Here is an 18,985-nt window from a genome sequence, read left to right as displayed (position 1 = left end):
GTTAAATCCTGATACTAACCATATTCTAATGACCTTTCTAGCTCTGATATAAATCAAGTTCTGATTCTGACGTGGCAGGATTTATTTACTTGATTTATTTTTGGTTATTCTCTCATTTATCATATTTTTACAGAATATCGGTCACGCAGTGATAAAAATTTATTAAGTGGGAACAGTTTTAAATTTTAAAAATAAAACTGAACTACCTTGATTAATGGGATTACTTGGTAAGTGGAACGGTTTTTCCTTGAAAAACTGCATGTGATAAGTAATGATTACTTAATACATGTGCCCATTAATTATCTTTTACTGCTGCATGTCTGACAGGTGTCCCAACGGTTACTTTTTCTGCCATGTATAAGTAAAAGAGAGAAAAGATTGTAAAATCTTTTATTTACTTTCACATTATATCTCTCTCTCTTTACTTCTATTCTCTCTCATCTATTGACGATTTTTCGTACAGACATTTTCTCAAACACCTTACAGGCAATCTTCTTTCTCACGAATTAACATGGCACCAAAGGACATAATCTTCGATGGAGCAACGTTTGTTCCCAATAACTTCTCTGTTATTCTTAGCAAGTCAGAAGCACCCTCTGAACTTCATTTCATTCAGGACTTTCTTGCTAGTTCTGATATTGCTAGTCAGAGATCTTTCATTAGGAGGGAATGGAGTTTCTTCTTTGATTGCATAACTAAAGCCTTTGCAAACAAATGTTGCAATTTTGATGCAATTCCCATATTCAGCCAACAAATCGGGTATGCTCTCATAAATCAAACTGATTTTGACTATGCAAGTGATGTCTTAGGTTTTATTGGGGACAGAATGAATGAAGATAGATCTACTGTTTATTTTTCTACATTCTGTCAGCTTATTTATAGTTTCTGTTGTGATAATAAGCCCCAAGGTTATGGTGAATTAATTTCATCATTCAGAATAGCTAAAAGAGCTTTTACTGACTTATTATCTACTGATAATAAGAAGGCTGTGTTAAGACCCCTCTTAATTCCTTTATCTGTCAAACAAGCCTTAATAACCTATGATCATGTTAAGTACACTTCATTATATCCTGATGTTCAACCATCTGAACATCATCCATCAGCACCTACCACCTCTACTCAACCACCACAAACTTCTCAACCTCAACCATCAGAACCTACAGTGCAGCCTTCATCTTCCAAACCTAATAAACTAAGAAAGTACCTCAGACACAACAGAAGAGAAGGAGATTTATTCTGCGAGATGAATCAGATGCTGAGGAACAGGTTCCTGTATCAGAACCTGTTGTTCAAGAAGCTGAGAAGGTCTCTTCTGAGAAGGATGATGATATTGGGAGTTCTAGGCCTCTAAAAAGGCTTAGAACGCATAATTCTGATGATAAAGCTCCCACAGTCACCTTAAAAGCTAAAAGATTAAAAACATTGGCAAAAAGGCCTGAAGATTCTGGTAAAGGAATGGAAGCAGCAGCTAAGGAAGGGGATCAGGAATCTCTGATCTCACAAGACCCTGTTGAAGCTCACAATTCTTCTGGTGTTGATTCAGACCCTCATGTTACTCATCACTCACCACTACATGAGCCAGAATCCACTCATATACCTGCACCTCCAGTATCTCCAGTAAATGCTAATACATAGGGGCCAAGTGATGGAATTGACATTCATAACTTGGAAGTGCCTCCAGTTTTTCATCTAGAAGCTCCAACAACCCAAGTCACTCCACCAACAACTCCAATTCCTGATGCTAATTTTAATCCAGAATTGCCTACAACACCTTCTCTGCATCTAGATACTGAAGATCAGATTTTAGGTGAGCATCAGAATATGGATGTTGATCAGAACTTAGTTGGAGATCAGCCCTTAGAGGATGATGTGGAAGTCTCCATAGCTTCTCATACTGTTGACTCTGTAAGTTTTGATGCTGCACATGTTGATGTTACTGGTAATGCTGCTACAAATGTAGATGCTGATGCAGCTGGTCCATCAGGACATGCACCTCAACAAACTATTCATAAAGCTGAGATAGTCAAGAAGTTTGTTACAGGGGAAGCACCAGTACCTTGGAGTGAAACTCCTAGAGGACAGGAGTGGACTAAGGAGGGGAACACAGTTACCTTTGTTCCTTTTGAAAAGATTCTTGCTGATCATTTGGCAAAATCTGATGAGTTGTTAGTCAATGAAGATTTCAAGACACAGCTAAGAGTTACTGCACTTACTACAAGGCACCTTAAAGGTCAACAGTCTGTAACTCAGGCCAAAGTGGACAAGATTCAAGAATCCTTAATGCAGCAAGATACACTTGTCAAGCTGGACAAGAAAAGGTTTTTCAAACCTTCCTTTGACCAAATTACAAACATTGAGAAAACCCAAGCGAAGCAACAGTCTCAGATTGATGAAATTTTGAAAAATCAAGCTTCTCAGCAATCTCAACTCAATGAGATCCAATCCTCAGTGGAATTGCTTCTCTCTCTTCTTTTACCTGCTGATGCCAAAAAGGGGGAGAAATTAATTAAGTCCAAATGCAAACCTGATAAGACACTGAAGAAAAAGGATGATGGTAATGACCCGGGAAACTCTGGAATGGGTGGAGGTCGTGGTCAAGGTGGAGGTCTCTCATCAAGTAGAGTTGGAACTACAAGTCATAGAACAAGTTCTGATATTGGGAGAAGAATAACTTCTGATACTGGTAAAAGGATAAGTTCTGATGAACTTTTGGATCTTGATGAAGAAATTTCAAGACAGTTATTTCTGAAAGAAAATTCAGGAATGGACTTTGAGAGTCTAATGGAAGAAGAAGCTAGACTTAAGTTAGAAAAGGTCAACTCCAAATCTGAAGCTTCTGTTGTTAAAAAGAAACTTCCTACGGCTAAAGGCATTGTGATAAAAGAAAGGACAAATCCTGTGGCAACCAAGGCCAAATCACAATTACAGATAGATCCAAGGTCCAAGGGCAAAGAAAAAGTTGGTGAACCTGTAAAGGTTTATGTGCCTCATATGGATGAAGAAATTTATGTTGAAAATGCTGATCTTACTCTGACTTCAAGGAAGATTTCTAAGACAACCTATGACATGGCTCAAGTTGTTCAGAGTCAAGATATAGTTAGTTCTGATATAACAATGAAGCAAGCAACCTCTGACATAGCTTAAGTTGACTTGATATCAAAAGATAAGTCAAAGGAAACCTCTGAAATTGCTCATGTTAAATCCTTAAAGTTACTCCTACCAGGATTCACTAAAGCCAAACAGACTCAACCTTTAAAGACTGCAGCAAGTAGTTTTGAAGCAAGAGTGGTTACTGGAAAGGAAGCAAGAGATAAATCTGGATTGGGTAGTGCTGATGAAAGAAGAGTGTAGAACACAACCAATGATCCAACTTCCTTAAGTGAACCACGTGTTGGAGCAACTCCTGAAAGATTGAATCAACTAGAATCTGTACAGATGGTCTACCATACATTCTTGAAAGAACACATCTTGTTATATTTCATGACAAATGGAAGGGTTTACCATATAAGGGAAAATGCTATACCACTAAATTATTTTGAGGAACTAGAACATGTTTTATTCTTACTTCAAGTGAATGACAGAATAACAGAAAGTGATGCAAACTATTTGAAGACTCAAATTCAGAGACATAAAAGGCTTTATTCTGTAAAGTCTGACAACACATACTGTCCAAAGTACAGAGATCACAAGGGTGATATTGTTGATATGAAGCCTAATACTGCAACGATTAGAACATATCTTGGTATTAAGGGACTTGAATTCAATCTAGAGTCTGACAAAGCCTATGTCATAAGACTAGATCAGGAGTTGAGAAACGCAAAAATTAATGATCTCAGATATGCTATCTTCCAAACTGGTGAAGATACTGCAGAACTCAAAGATGCTAAAAGGAGGATGATTGATGAACTCAGATATGCTGAGAGGTGTTTGTTAAAGAACTGTCTCAGAACAACTCCTGACATCAAAGAGATCAGAAAGTAAAGCCAAGCCAAGATCTACAACTGCTCAAATTCTGATATGTATACAGACTGAAGTTGTTATCTGAAGTTAAAGTTGGTAAAGCTTTAAGGACTGTAAGTTGTAGTTATCTAGTCAAATTCTCATGCATTTGTACTTAATGTTTTTGACATCATCAAATATCTGTTAAACTTTTATATTATGCTAATTTACAAGTTGGGGGAGATTGCTAGATATATTTGATAATGTCATGTCTAATATGATTTATGTTTAGTTTTCAGATCTTACTTAAATAGGACAAATCAGTACTTAACTGAAATCAACACTTATACTGAAGTCAGAACTTAAGTTATCAGTACTTAAGATTCAGGAGATATTTATCAGGAGATAATATCAGGACTTAACGGAAACTTTTAGATAAGGAAGGCGGCTGATTGAAAGGAAAAAAGATCAAGACAAACGTAAGAAGAGATATGAATGAAGAAGGAATTCTGTGAAGAATGGAATACTTGGAAGAAAAGATAATTGATTGATATATTTTAGGAAGCAGAATTATATTTCATATCAATTAGCGATTATCTTGTAGCTGTGTGATATATAAACACAGACATAGGGTTTACACTATAAGTGTTATCATTATCGAGAATATTATTCATTGTAACCCTAGCAGCTCTCGTGATATTTGTTCATCACTGAGAGAGGACAGTTCCATATTGTAACAGAGTTTATTATATTGAATAAAGTCTGTTTGCTGTTACTTGAGTTCTTTAATTCAATTTGATTGTGATAAACACTGTATTCAACCCCCTTCTACAGTGTGTGTGACATAACAATCCTTATCTGTCGATTATCAACATCCGTCGATGTCCTTATCCGCCGATATCAAGATACGTCGATCTCATTAACATCCGTTGATGTAAGTTCTGATATGAACTTCTGATAGTTTCTGCTTGATATCATCAATTTCTCCTAACATCTTAAATTGTCCTTGTTATTTTTTTCATAAATTTATAGGATAATGGTTTCCACTAGATTGCTCCTTCAATTGTCGGTTATCAGTTTCTGTTATCTCCTTGCTCTAATTTTTTTTGAATAATGGCTTCCATTAGATTGCTCTTCCACTATATTTTTATTTCAATCTGACCCCTTTTAGAAGTACTTTGTTAACATACATAATGATATTATATTATTGGATAGTTTCATTATTTTAATGGTTTCCTTTTTAGGATATTTTTCTTTGTTATATTTGGTTGTTCGCTATATAAGCCCATCTTCTATTGTAATAGAGAAAAAGTACTATTATAATAAAACCCTACTTTTCTCTCTTCTCTATATACTATAACATGTTATCAGAGCTCAGTTTAGGGAGGGACTCGAGTTTAAGTCCTCCCACCCTCATTTATTTAATTTAAAATTTGTATTGTTATTGGTATTGGTTATGTATGTTGTATAGTCAATCGGTACGAAAAGTATCGTACGATTGAGTGGGGGGTGTTGAACAGTATCAGATCCTGTTGGGACCTTACTCTATCACCTTAAGGTTTTAGACGGGCTGATTACTTAACATGGTATCAGAGTTCTGTTTAGAGAGGAACTCACGTTCGAGTCTTGTTACAGAGTCTAAGATCATGTTCAGATCTTGTTCTACCACCGTGAGATTTTAGACGGACTGATTACTTAACAGATTTTACTGTGTATTGGTTTACCGTTTGTTGGTTCCACCCCTAAATTCATATTTTATGGAGGTAATAAAATTGTTGAAATCGTAGTATAATTACAATACTTATGCTTCCCGTATAATCCTATATTACTTTTTGTTGAAATAATAAATTTGTTCGAATCATGTTATATTTACGATACTTCTAATTTTCTTAGAACTTTGTATTATTTTCTTTAAAAATACATTACATAACTTCATCGTATTTTGGTTATACTATAACATCAATATATTATGTTAATTATATTATTATAAATAATTTTAATAAAATTTTCTCGGCCCCGTGCATTGCACGACTTTTCTTCTATTTTCTTAATATTTAAATATTATGAACCGAATAATAGGACTAATCATTTTTGACCTCGTACTTGACATGAGTTAATGTATAAAGTTAGTGTAGTGAAAAAAGTAGTTGGTGTAGTTAAGTTTTATTTTATAAATTTTTTATTATTTTTGATAAATTTTAAAATATATATACAATTGAATGAACATTTTAAAGAGAAAATAATATAGAGATGAATGGATCAAAGGAAGTAATGCATAATTTTTTTTAAGTCCCACCTGCTCTATAAGGGCTTTACAAGAGGGGATTCTATTAAATAATTGAATAAAATAACAAATCGGCATCATTGGGGTGGGTGAAAGTGTGGAACTATAAGACAGGCAGTTGAACTGAAAATTTAAAAAAAAAACAAGAAAAAATAGAGCACGATAAGTTTAATATATGGATGTGACGGACCACCAGCCATACAAATGTTGGTCTACTCTTACATTGTCCATGTTATTTTTGTCATGATTTTTTTAGGATAATGGCTTCCACTAGATTGCTCTTTCAATTGTGGGTTATCAGTTTCTGTTATCTCCTTGCTCTACCAGGAATGTGTTTTTGTATGCAGTTGCCTGATATTAATATATTAAGAAGTTGTAAGATTGATAAGATATATCAGCTTGGAGATTCTATAGCTGACACCGGAAACCGAAGGATAGAGAATCCACTGGATGCATGCTCTAGGCTTCCCTATGGCGAGAGTATTTCTCAGGGACCAACTGGTCGTTGTTCGGATGGACTACTCATGATTGATCACATTGGTACTATTTCACATTCTGTTTTGTTTTGATTGATATTTCAGTGATTTAGAAAGGCTCATTAGGAAACAACTGTTTTTTTGTCTTTCGCGCTTGTAATGTTAGAACAGTTGAGGAAAATATGCAACTCTCTGTATAACGTAAAGTTAGAAAGGATGATCATTATTGATGCATTAGCTTGCTTTTGAACCTGATTGCTGAAGTCATAGAATTCAACCAAGAAGTGTCTATGAGTAAGTAAGACACAAGGATTGGCATATTTCTTGATCTCGATACTGATACTATGCATAGTTCTATTAGTAGACTAGATATCATGTAGTGTTGCGAATCAAAAAAGGAGTAATAATGTCAGCTTTGAAATTATTAAAAGGTTTATAATTCCCCCATACAGTTGGTCATCATTAATTTATCCGGTTTTCTAATGTGTGCCCAAAGGCACACACAATAAGCACTAACTCCCATGAGTTTGGTACATTTTGATTGGTCCTCTAATCATAAATATTGATGGACCCCCCGTATTTACAACAACTCCACCAATAGAAATGCACCAAACTCATAAAATTTTGTGTTTATTGTGTGGCCTTGGGCACACATTAGAAAGACCGTTAATTTATATTATACACAATATGCCTCGCTTGACGAAACATAAATTTGTCAATCATTACATGTTCTTGATATCCTCAAAGCAAACACCTAATTTACGCTGTTGTTAATTGTTAAACAGCATTAGCAGCTGGAATACCATTGCTAAATCCCTATCTGAAAGGCAAGGCAAATTTTACCCATGGTGTAAACTTTGCGGTTGGTGGTTCTACTGCACTGCCAGCTACTACTTTAGCAGAGAAAAACATTATGCTATATGGTACCAAGAGTTCCCTTGGCGTTCAACTTGAATGGATGTCCACTTATTTCGATTCACATTGCTACAGCAGCATAGGTTGGTACCAAGGATTGAATATTGTGAATTAGCAGTAGCATTTATTTTATTGATATTTGTTGCATACGTTTCACAGACTGCAAACCTGGAAGTCTTAAAAATGCTCTATTTATGGTCGGGGAAACTGGAGGTAATGATTATAATTTTGCATTAGCACAAGGAAAAACCACTGAGGAGACACAAAATATGGTGCCTGAAGTTGTTGAAATCATTAAAGATGCAGTAAGAGTAAGTTTTTGGTTCAGATGTTTCTGTTAGTATCTAACTCACTGCAGTGTCTATGTTTTTACTTGCATCTTCCCCCCAAGTTCTAAAGCTTTTTTTTTTACAAATTCCAGAGGGTTATTGGTCTTGGGGCTACTCAAATAATTGTTCCAGGAAATTTTCCAATTGGCTGTTTTCCAGTGTCCCTGATGATGTTTAAAAGTAATAATAAATCAGCCTACGACGAACATCAATGTTTAAAAGAGTTCAACAATTTTGCAGCATTTCACAACAGGCACATACAGCAAGCTATAATCACATTGCAAGAAGAAAATCTGGCCACCACAATTGTGTATGGTGATTACTACAATGCCTTCAAATGGCTTCTGTATAATGCTGCACATCTAGGTAACTCTTACAATAGACTACGTAGGTAAATTCAGTGCAAACAAGACAAAATATTGAGTTAGGTTATGCATACTTTCAAGTATTTTGTTGTGGGCTAGTTAAGCTAGGAAGCAGGACATTTTCGGTGTAAAAAAGAGACCAATTTAACAAGGTTATAAACACTTGTACACATCTTCAAAACAAGTGTATAAATATATATCAAATGTCTATAGAGGCTTATTTTTGGGTTCATTTATTTATTTACACTGCAATGATAGATTTCAAAATATTTATTCTGCAGGAATAAATGCAACATCTATGTTAAAAGGCTGTTGTGGAAGTATTGGTAGTTCTAGTTTCTCGTCTGAAGGTTGTGGGAGCTCAACTGTTCGAGTCTGTTTACATCCTGATCAATATATCAGTTGGGATGGAGTTCATTTGACACAAAAGGCATACAGTGCTCTATCTAAGTGGCTTGTTGCAGATATTATACCGAAGCTTAACTGTGGTCTTCAAGTTGTAGATCATTAGGATTCAACGGTATGTAAATATGATATGTGATATGACGTGTTTATCTAGTTGGAAAATATGTTGTTGGGATCTGAGTAATGTGTGCTAATAGCGATGACTGATGTGTGTTAACAAAGAATAACTTTGATCAGGAGAGCTTAATATAAAATCTTTTGCACATATATGTAGCATGTTGCAAGGAACTCATTAGATTCTTTACTGGTATGTCATTAACATAAATTATGTTGTGCTTGTCCTGTTGTCCAGTTTTCAGTTCTGACAACTTAGGATTGAGGTTTTAAAATCAATGCAAGATGTGCCTATAACTATAAGCTTAAGTTGTTGGCACGTCGTCTTTGCTTCCACACTGATAGAGTCTAGTGCTCAGGCCTCCAGGGTACGTTTGAGGTTTCGCCCCCATGCTCGGGCAATCATTCAAGCAGGTGCACTGGTCATGCCAGACTATCATTTAGACAATGGCGGAGGAGATGTGGCTTAGTTGGTGCTACCACACACCACACAATGACAGAGGAGAATTAGTGGGATAATGATGTGTATATACGAGAGTAATAGCAGATTTGGTTTTTTGAGCTTCTCTTTTGCTAAGCAGTTATGCGAAGTTCTTGAATCATTAAGGATGCAGCAAGCAGTTTGTTACAGATACTAGTGATATTGCAGATACTAGTGAGATTGCTGAAGAGTGCACAGCTGATGTGGCAACAGAAGCCACCTAATACAGGCTGTCAAATTGCTGTCATTTCTGATATAACAGAATATAATTAGTTAGTATATATGTGAGGTTGTCCAGTGAGTTAGATTCAAGTTAGTGGTGAATACTCTTATATTCAGATCATCATGTAAACAAAACAATATAACATTCATTTTTCTCAAAATCATATATTGTATAATCATTGTCATCTTCTACATTTCCTGTGTTCTTTATTTTTGATACTTGTATATCAATTGTATCTGTAAAACTGTCATGGTATCAGAGTTAGGATTGATGAAATTACAGATCAATTGAAGTTGCAGATCAAGTAAAGCTACAGATCAATTCAGAGATATAAAGATCATACATCAAAACGATGTATTCTTATGCTGCTCCTGTCAACAATTCCACTACTAATGCTTCCGCATCTACATCTACAATGGCATCATCTTCGTCTACAACAATCGACATCAATCATCCGTACTATCTCTCCTCATCTGATCATCCAGGTTTGGCTTTAGTTACCGAAGCACTTACTGAACAGAACTATCATCACTGGAGTAGATCAGTTAGAACTTAGAATTGCCTTACCTGCTAAATTGAAACTAGGTTTTATCGATGGTACTCAATTGAAACCAGCTTCTACTTCCAATCAGTATGATTTGTGGATGAGAAGTAATGATCTAGTGATTTCATGGTTATTGAATTATATATCTACTGAGATACGTAAAAGTGTAATGTATATGCACACAGCTAAACAGATTTGGGATGATTTATCTGCAAGGTTTGCTCAAACTAATGTGCCTAGGTTATTTCAATTGAAGAAAGATTTGTCATCTTTAACTCAAGGAAATAAGTCTATAACTGTCTATTTCACTGCATTTAGAGGCTTAATGGATGAATTAGATACTCTGTCTCCTATTCCTAGATGTATATGTGCAACTAGTAATTGTGCTTGTGAAGTGTCTCAAAAGCTTGATCAATATGAGCAGATGAATAAGTTGAGTCAGTTTCTTATGGGGCTCAATGATCAGTTTATCAATACTAGAGGCCAGATTTTGCTTATGAATCCCTTGCCAGATCTAGGACATGCTTACTATATGTTGTTGCAAGAAGAGAATCAGAGAGATTTCTCTAAAATAGGAGTATCTGAGAGTATGTCAATGAATATTAGATTTCAGCAACAAAATGTTGGAAATAAGAACAAGCTTCCAAAGAAATTTGCAGATGCAAATATTTTGTGTGAATACTGTAATCTCACAGGACACACAAAAGAGAAATGTTTTGCTCTTCATGGATATCCTGAATGGCACAAAATGTATGATCAACCAAAGCCAAAACCTAACTCTAATGGTAAAAAATCAGTGGTTACAAGCAGTGCTCATGCTGTCAAAACTGATGCAGTGTCTGATGATAATTCTTCTTTGTCTGACAAACAATGTCAGTAGATAATTAACATGCTTCAGGCACAACTTAAAGCTAAGCAAGGTACTATCACAAATGCATCAGCTAATGCTTCCTGGATACAATCTAGTCACACTGAGGTCTCTCATGTGACAGGTAATCATACTCCATCCTCATCTGTCGTTCTAGCTGGTCAAGTGGGATTTAATAATCCTATGAATACATGGATAATAGATTTAGGAGCAACTAATCATATCACACCTCATCTATCCATTCTTATAAATGCTCAACCACTAAATTCAGAATTGTATTTACCTAATGGTCAGAGTACTAAGGTTACTTACATTGGAGATGTTATACTATCATCTGAGCTGATTCTTAAGCAAGTGCTATATGTTCCTCAATTTTAATGTAACTTGATTTCTATATCAAAGTTTGCTGAAGATAATTCCTGTTATGTCCAATTTTCTGTTTCTAAGTTCCTTATGCAGGACCATGTTTCACAGAGGATGAAGGAGATTGGTGAGTTAGATGGTGGCTTGCATAAGCTTCATACTGACAGAATTACTCATACTTCTGCCATGGCTGTGATAAATGAAAAGAATCATGTTCTTCAGTGGCACAATAGACTTGGCCATCCTTCTGCTATAGTCTTAATTCATCTTCCTGTCATTTCTAGTAAAACCATAGATCTTGACACTTGTGATATTTGTCATTTAGCTAAACAATACAAACCTAGTTTTCCTGTTAGTCATTCTAAAAGTTCAACTTGTTTTGATCTAATTCATTGTGATGTTTGGGGGCCTTACAAGCATTGTACTCATGATAATTGTAAAAACTTCCTTACCATTGTTGATGATTGCTCAAGATGTACTTGGTTGTTTCTGTTCAATGACAAATCTCAAGTTTCTTTTTTACTGAAAAATTTCATTCAATATGTTCACAATCAGTTCAATGTTCTTGTTAAAATTCTCAGATCAGATCAGACAGTGGTACTGAATTTGTCAATAATGATCTAAAAACTCATCTGACTAGCTTGGGAATTGTTCATCAAACTAGCTGTGTTAATACTCCTCAGCAAAATGGTATTGCTGAGAGAAAACATCAATATTTGTTGAATATATCCAGGGCTTTTAAACTTCAATCAAATGTTCCAATCTATTAATGGGGTGATTGTGTCTCTGCTGCTTGTCATGTCATTAATCTCACACCTACAAAAGCTTTGCATTATAAAACTCCTTATGAGATTTTGTTTCAAAAACCTCCAGATTATGAGCATCTCAAATCTTTTGGGTGTTTATACTATATCAACAGTTTTTCTCATGACAAGTTTGCTCCTAGAGAACTTAAATGTGCTTTTCTAGGTTATCCTTTCAATAAGAAAGGATACACTATTGTTGATTTGCTCACCAAAAGGAGATACTATACCAGAGATGTCATTTTTGTTGAAACAGATTTTCCTTTTACCACCATACAGTCTGATTTTTCAAACACTGAACTATTTCCTTCTCCTCCTTGTTCTTCTGAGTCAGCTGATATTATTCTATCAGTTCCTGATCTCTCTACAGACACTCAGATTGTTACTCCAGATACCATTGTTACTAATACTTCTGTCACTCAATCAGCTACAAATCCAGATACTATAGTTACAAGACCAGCAATACAAAGAACATTTTCTTCTCGACTTAAGGGCTATACAGGGTTACCATCTCATATTCTTACCAATCTTCAAGACTCCTCCACACACATGGTTTCAGGGACTTCTCTTCCTTCTTATCCTTTACACAAATACACCTCCTTTGCTGCTTTCACTACTTCATATTCCCATTTCTTGACTGCTACTGCTCAAACACATATACCTTATACCTTTAAACAAGCTGTTATAGATACTAATTGGCTTGCTGCCATGAAGTTAGAATTGAGTGCTCTAGAACTCAATCACACCTGGAAAATTATTCCTAAACCAACAGATAAACATATAGTTGATTGTAAATGGCTGTTCAAGGTAAAGTACTTGCCTAATGGGTCAGTTGAAAGATATAAGGCAAGATTGGTTGCTAGAGGTCACTCAAACCTATGGGTTGGATTATTTTGAAATCTTTGCTCCTGTGGCTAAAATGACAACAGTCAGATTACTAATTGCCATTGCTGTCTCTAAAGGTTGGTCCATTTCTCAGTTAGATGTTACAAATGCATTTCTTCATGGTGATTTGCATGAAGAGGTGTATATGAAATTACCTCCAGGATATTTGAAGCTATCTTATCTACCTGTTTTTCAGCATATCTCTAATCCTACTTCTTATGTTTGCAAGCTTAGAAAATCTTTATATGGGCTCAAACAGGCCCTAAGGTGCTGGTTTTCCAAGTTTTCTGATGCTCTTAAACAATATGGTTTTATTCAGTCACATTCAAACAACAGCTTGTTTACATTTACTTTGTCAGGAGATTGTGTGGCTGTTTTGGTATATGTAGATGATATTCTTATTACTGGTACATCTTCTACTCCTATTCAACAAGTTAAGGATCGTTTGGCTAACTCTTTCAAGATAAAAAATTTAGGTACTCTAAAATATTTTCTTGGTATAGAGGTGGCCAGAAACTCTAGTGGTGCTTTTTTGCATCAACACAAGTATACTCTTGATATACTCACTGATACTGGTTTTATTTCCCGTAAACCTTCCAAAGTTCCTATGGAGCAAAATCATACTTTACAGGATTCTCAGAGTGCTCTTTTTTCTCCTTATGATGGTTCTGCTTACAGAAGATTAGTTGGCAGATTATTATATCTTACTGTGACAAGACCTGACTTGTCTTATCCTGTTCAGGTACTTTCTCAGTTTCTGGCCTCTCCTAAGACTGATCATTTAGATGTTGCATACAAGGTGGTTAAATATCTTAAGGGTACTATTGGTCAAGGTCTGTTTATGCCTGCTTCCAACCCTTGTACTCTTCAAGCTTTCTGTGACTCAGATTGGGCTGGCTGCAAAGAATCTAGACATTCACTTACTGGATATTGTTTGTTGTTTGGTCATTCTCTTATCTCTTGGAAATGCAAGAAACAACCTACTGTATCTAAGTCCTCAGCTGAGGCTGAGTATAGGAGTATGTCTGATTCTTGTTGTGAAATTACCTGGTTATTAAATATGTTTCATGTTTTTGTTATTGATACTCTCACTCCTGTCACCCTGCATTGTGACAGTAAATCTGCTCCCTACATTGCTTCCAATTCTATGTTTCATGAACGTATGAAGCACATAGAGATTGATTGTCATCTTGTTCGAGAAAAGCTTCAACAGGGCATAATCACTACCTCACATATTTCTACTACACTGCAACCAACTGACATGTTTATTAAGGCATTGCCTTCTGCATCTCTGCATTTCTTTTGCGGCAAGTTGGGAGTTTGTAATCTCTTTCAAACCTCCAACTTGAGGGGGGCTGTTACAGATACTAGTGATATTGCAGATACTAGTGAGATTGCTGAAGAGTGCACAGCTGATGTGGCAACAGAAACCCGCTAATACAGGCTGTCAAGTTGCTGTCATTTCTGATATAGCAGAATATAAGTAGTTAGTATATATGTGAGGTTGTCCAGTGAGTTAGATTCAAGTTAGTGGTGAATACTCTTATATTCAGATCATCATGTAAACAAAACAATATAACATTCATTTTTTTCAAAATCATATACTGTATAATCATTGTCATCTTCTACATTTCCTGTATTTCCTGTGTTCTTTATTCTTGATACTTGTATATCAATTGTATTTGTAAAACTGTCACGGTTATTGCAAGTTGTTCTTTCATTGTTCTTTCATACATGGATTGGTTGGTTTAAAGGGGCATACCCCCGTTCAGCAACTTGGGTGTTGCTACATTCATAATCCTACATCAATTCAATGCATAGCCGGTCTTCGGTCCAAACTCTTTATACTCTATGATGGGAATCCTGAAAAAAATGATTTTTTAAAAAAGTTGCCGTTTATAGCATAATTTGAGAAAAGTTTTGTAACAGAAATAATATTAAAAGAAAGAAATAAGCGTTGAAGGTTAGGTGATTCAATCTTTAGAATGCCGAGTGATCGATCGGGAGTCTGACAGTCAATTGAAGGTGAATACATTACTGATAACATGGTTAGGTGAGAATAAAAATGAGATATCTCTTCTCTTCAGTTCCATGAATGAACAATATATATAGTTGAAAACATTGTGTAAAGGTTTGAAGATTATAACAAGGTGATTGTTTTTCATTGTTTTATCCTGTATGCTCATGGCTTCGTCCAAACTGTTCTTTCAGCTCTCCATGATCTGTTTTTTGTTTCTCTTTTCGCGAAATGAAATGTGTTCCGGTGTGCAGTTACCTGACATTAGTGCACTAGAGAGTTGTAACATTGACAGGATATATAACTTGGGAGATTCTACATCTGATGTAGGAAACCGTGTGGTAGAGGATCCCGTGAATACATGCCTTCAACCACCTTATGGTCAGAGTTTTTACCAGGGACCAACTGGCCGGTGCTCTGATGGAATGCTCATTATTGATTACACTGGTAAATATTTCTCATTCTGTTGTATAATTGATTCATATGATGTTGTTTTATATGCGGAGTTACTATATTTGAATAATGGTTTATTCACGCACACTTAAAGATTTTGGAAGTGATAGTTACTGAATTAGAACTATGGTTTAGTAGAGTAATTGTGTTCTGTACTGCTAATTCATTTATATGGACTTCATTTTGCTGGTAGAAAAATAACTAAGCACTCATTCACATAATGTTAGCTAAGCATAAACAACATCACTAGTAAACCTTGGTGGATCAACCAAATTTGTCAATCTTTTAATAGTTAATAAACATTAAGTTACCATCTTGTTTATTATCAAGCAGCATTGGCAGCTGGTCTACCATTGATCGATCCGTATCTGCAAGGCAATTCCAACTTTACCCATGGTGTGAACTTTGCCGTTGGTGGTGCTACAGCATTGTCAATAGAAGCTTTGGCAGAGAAAAACATAATACCATTTGGCACCAGCAGTTCCCTTGACGTTCAACTTGAGTGGTTGTCTACTCATTTGGCTTCAAAATGCAGCACAGACATACGTGGGTACTCAAGAACTAAATAGATGATCTATTTGTTTTGTGATTTAGTGTTTGCATATATTTAACTTGAAAGTAATGCGTGCATTCCCCAGATTGCTGCCCTGGATGTCTGAAAAATGCTCTGTTTATGATGGGGCTAATTGGAAGTAATGATTACAATTTTGCGTTATCAATGGGGCAAAGCAGCGAAGATGCAAAAAAATTGGTGCCTGACATTGTTGAAGTCATCAAGGATGCAGTGAGAGTAAGTCTGTGTAGTACATAATGTTTTGTTAGTTTGACTGGATTGTCGACGTTTTTTCTTTTCATCTTCTCCTCTGAGGTCCTCCTTTTGCTGAAGGTATTTTTTTCTTTTCCAGAGAATCATTAGTCTTGGAGCTTCCCAAATAGTTATTCCTGGAAGTTTTCCCATGGGCTGCTTCCCAACATCTCAAGTGACATTCAAAAGTAATAACAAATCAGATTATGATGAACATCATTGTTTGAAAGACATCGATGATGTTTTAGCATTTCACAACCAACATCTACAGCAAGCAATAATCACATTGCAAGAAGAAAATCCTACTGCGACAATCCTGTATGCAGATTACTATAGTGCCTACATGTGGCTTCTTGATAATGCTCCGCAACTAGGTAACTCATTAATTTAGAATCTGTTAACTCGGGCGCACAGGAAATTCATTAGTATATACTAATTATCTAGTTGTGCAGCTCGAAAGGATATATTATATTATTTAGCTGATTTTATTTGTTATTGTGATAGCAGGTAGGCTAGTTATTCTAGTAGTCAATATATTTTTAGGTTGAAAAAAACTCCCTCCCATGACAAGGTTCTAAGATCATCTTATAACACAGTTCAAAACTTAAACTGCATATTTTACATGCCTGAACATGTTTGTTTCTAATTTAGGATTTGATGCGACATCGGTACTTGAAGGGTGTTGCGGAAATGGTGGGATGTCCGGTTCTGTGTTCCCGACTAAAGTTTGTGGGAACCCAATTCCAGCATGTTCAGATCCTAATCAATATATCAGTTGGGATGGAATTCATATGACACAAAAAGCTCACAGTTTTCTAACAAACTGGCTTGTAGCTGATATGATACCAAAGCTTAACTGTGCTCTCCAAGTTGAAGATCATTAGCAAATGGAGGCACATTATGGAAGGTTATTTTTGAGGGAAAAAAGAAAAGAATTAATAAGACGAGAGTTAAAGTTTATCAGTTGTTCTTGAGCAGTGTTCGCACTGTTGAGGGGTGGGCTGGTCCTGGGATCTGCACAAGATTGGAAATTAGAAATGTTGACGTGGGATATGGAGTTGAGATATATGTTTGGTCGAGTGTTAGGGTGGAATATGTTTGATTTAAAATAATTTTAAGTTATTTATTTTGATTCATTTACAAATATTAATGTAAATATTCTTTTTATATATTTTTGAATTATTAATTTGATTAATATTAAACATTTATATGTAAGTGCAAAAATGGAATCAAAAATATAATTATATTTGATTTATTTTAATCGAGATCCGATTTTACAGCCCAAACAAACAATCTAATATTTAACCAAATTTAAAATAGCCGATCCACATCAAAATTTATTCAATTTAGTCCACCGGTAATGATATGAAATAATATTGGAATCAATCGCAAAATTATCTGAACTGGAAATATAATTAGAAAATAATTAAAAATGTATACTAATCTCCCGATAATCTTACAATTAGAATATAATTAAAAATACCGGATCTCATGATAACCTCAAATAAATAAATTTGTTCTCCAAAATATTTATAAGTGCGAACAACCGAACAAAATGCTCACAAAGTATGACTGTGAATGTGTAATCAGCTATTTATATATTAACAATAAATATGTATATTATGCATGCATATTTACTTTAATTTTTTAATGAAATACGTATGTGTAACATGCGTATTCACTAAAAGACAAAAGTGAATATGCATATACACATATATAACATTCGGGATTTTCAATATCTGAACAAATTATAAATATTTGACTCTGTATAATCTATGTGTATTATTAAGTAGATAATTAAATATAAATTATTCTAATTTAATGAGTCACTATATGAATTGTGTCAAAGTAGAAAAAATGACAAAAATACCTCTTTTTTTAAAGTTTGTGACAAGAATACCATTTTTTGGAATGTTTGGCCAAAAATACCTACCTAATACGCATTTTAAAATGGGGTATTACTAATACGCATTTTAGAAATGGGTAACTTGTATAAAAAAAATTAAAAAAAAATTAAAAAAAAATAATAATTATGATACGCATTCGTGAGATGCGTATCATGCCTTTACAAAGCATGATACGCATGTCAGGAATGCGTATCATGATTTTACTTTTTTTTTTTGTTTTTTTTTTGTTTTTTTTTGTTTTTTTTAAATAATACTCATTTGTCAAATGCGTAATAGCCTTACCCATTTTTGAAATGCGTATTAGAAATATATTTTTGGCCATATCTTTCAAAAACGGGTATTCCTGTTACATTTTCTAAAAAAAATGTATTTTTGGCCATTACCCAAAAATATAAATTATTCTAATTTAATGAGTCACTATATGAATTGTGTCAAAGTATTTAGTCGACTAATTGTCAAAGTATTTAGTCGATAAATTAGTCAGTCCGTCAACTAAGACGTGACCCATAAAAATTATGTATACGGAAAGTGAATTTGACGATAATAAAGAAAATTTGAATTAAATTGATTTATGGAAAAATATGTGATGAGATGAGTTCTTTGTGTTCCTACATTTATTTGAATAATAGTATCTAAAGTTGTATTGTTATTTGAATTTAATGTGATCGGTAAATAGGAAAGTAAGTTATAAATAAGATTAAAATAATAAAACTAGAAAGTATAAGGTTTGTTTGACTGCATTATGTGATTATATGTTTTTTGACTCATACGTGTTGATTTTATGATCGTAGTGTTTTTAAATGATTTAT

The 18,985-nt window shown here is 34.7% G+C and overlaps 2 protein-coding genes across 4 annotated transcripts; both read left to right on the top strand.

Moving 5' to 3' along the window:
• The first annotated feature begins 6,379 nt into the window (after positions 1–6,379).
• LOC141713105 (acetylajmalan esterase-like) lies at positions 6,380–9,690 on the top strand. 3 transcript variants are annotated; one of them, XM_074516348.1, is made up of 6 exons: positions 6,380–6,763; positions 7,485–7,697; positions 7,774–7,925; positions 8,036–8,309; positions 8,590–8,828; positions 9,066–9,690. In XM_074516348.1, exons 1-5 carry the CDS (start codon positions 6,484–6,486, stop codon positions 8,817–8,819), a joined length of 1,149 nt encoding a protein of 382 aa, XP_074372449.1. In that variant the 5' UTR covers positions 6,380–6,483; the 3' UTR covers positions 8,820–8,828; positions 9,066–9,690. The 3 variants fall into 3 exon arrangements, with proteins under 3 accessions (XP_074372449.1, XP_074372448.1, XP_074372447.1); XM_074516347.1 differs by having other exon boundaries at positions 6,381–6,763; positions 9,187–9,688; XM_074516346.1 differs by lacking the exon at positions 9,066–9,690 and having other exon boundaries at positions 6,382–6,763; positions 8,590–8,978.
• Positions 9,691–15,097: 5,407 nt separating this feature from the next.
• LOC141710968 (acetylajmalan esterase-like) lies at positions 15,098–17,355 on the top strand. The gene is made up of 5 exons (XM_074513440.1): positions 15,098–15,458; positions 15,798–16,010; positions 16,103–16,254; positions 16,370–16,643; positions 16,921–17,355. The coding sequence occupies exons 1-5, from the start codon at positions 15,173–15,175 to the stop codon at positions 17,151–17,153; spliced, it is 1,158 nt and encodes a 385-aa protein (XP_074369541.1). The 5' UTR covers positions 15,098–15,172; the 3' UTR covers positions 17,154–17,355.
• The last annotated feature ends 1,630 nt before the right edge of the window (positions 17,356–18,985 follow it).

Source organism: Apium graveolens, chromosome 3 (assembly GCF_009905375.1).
Source record: "Apium graveolens cultivar Ventura chromosome 3, ASM990537v1, whole genome shotgun sequence".
Lineage (NCBI taxonomy): Eukaryota > Viridiplantae > Streptophyta > Magnoliopsida > Apiales > Apiaceae > Apium > Apium graveolens.
Note: the sequence above shows the minus strand (reverse complement) of the source record. Positions and strands in the feature narration are given on the sequence as shown.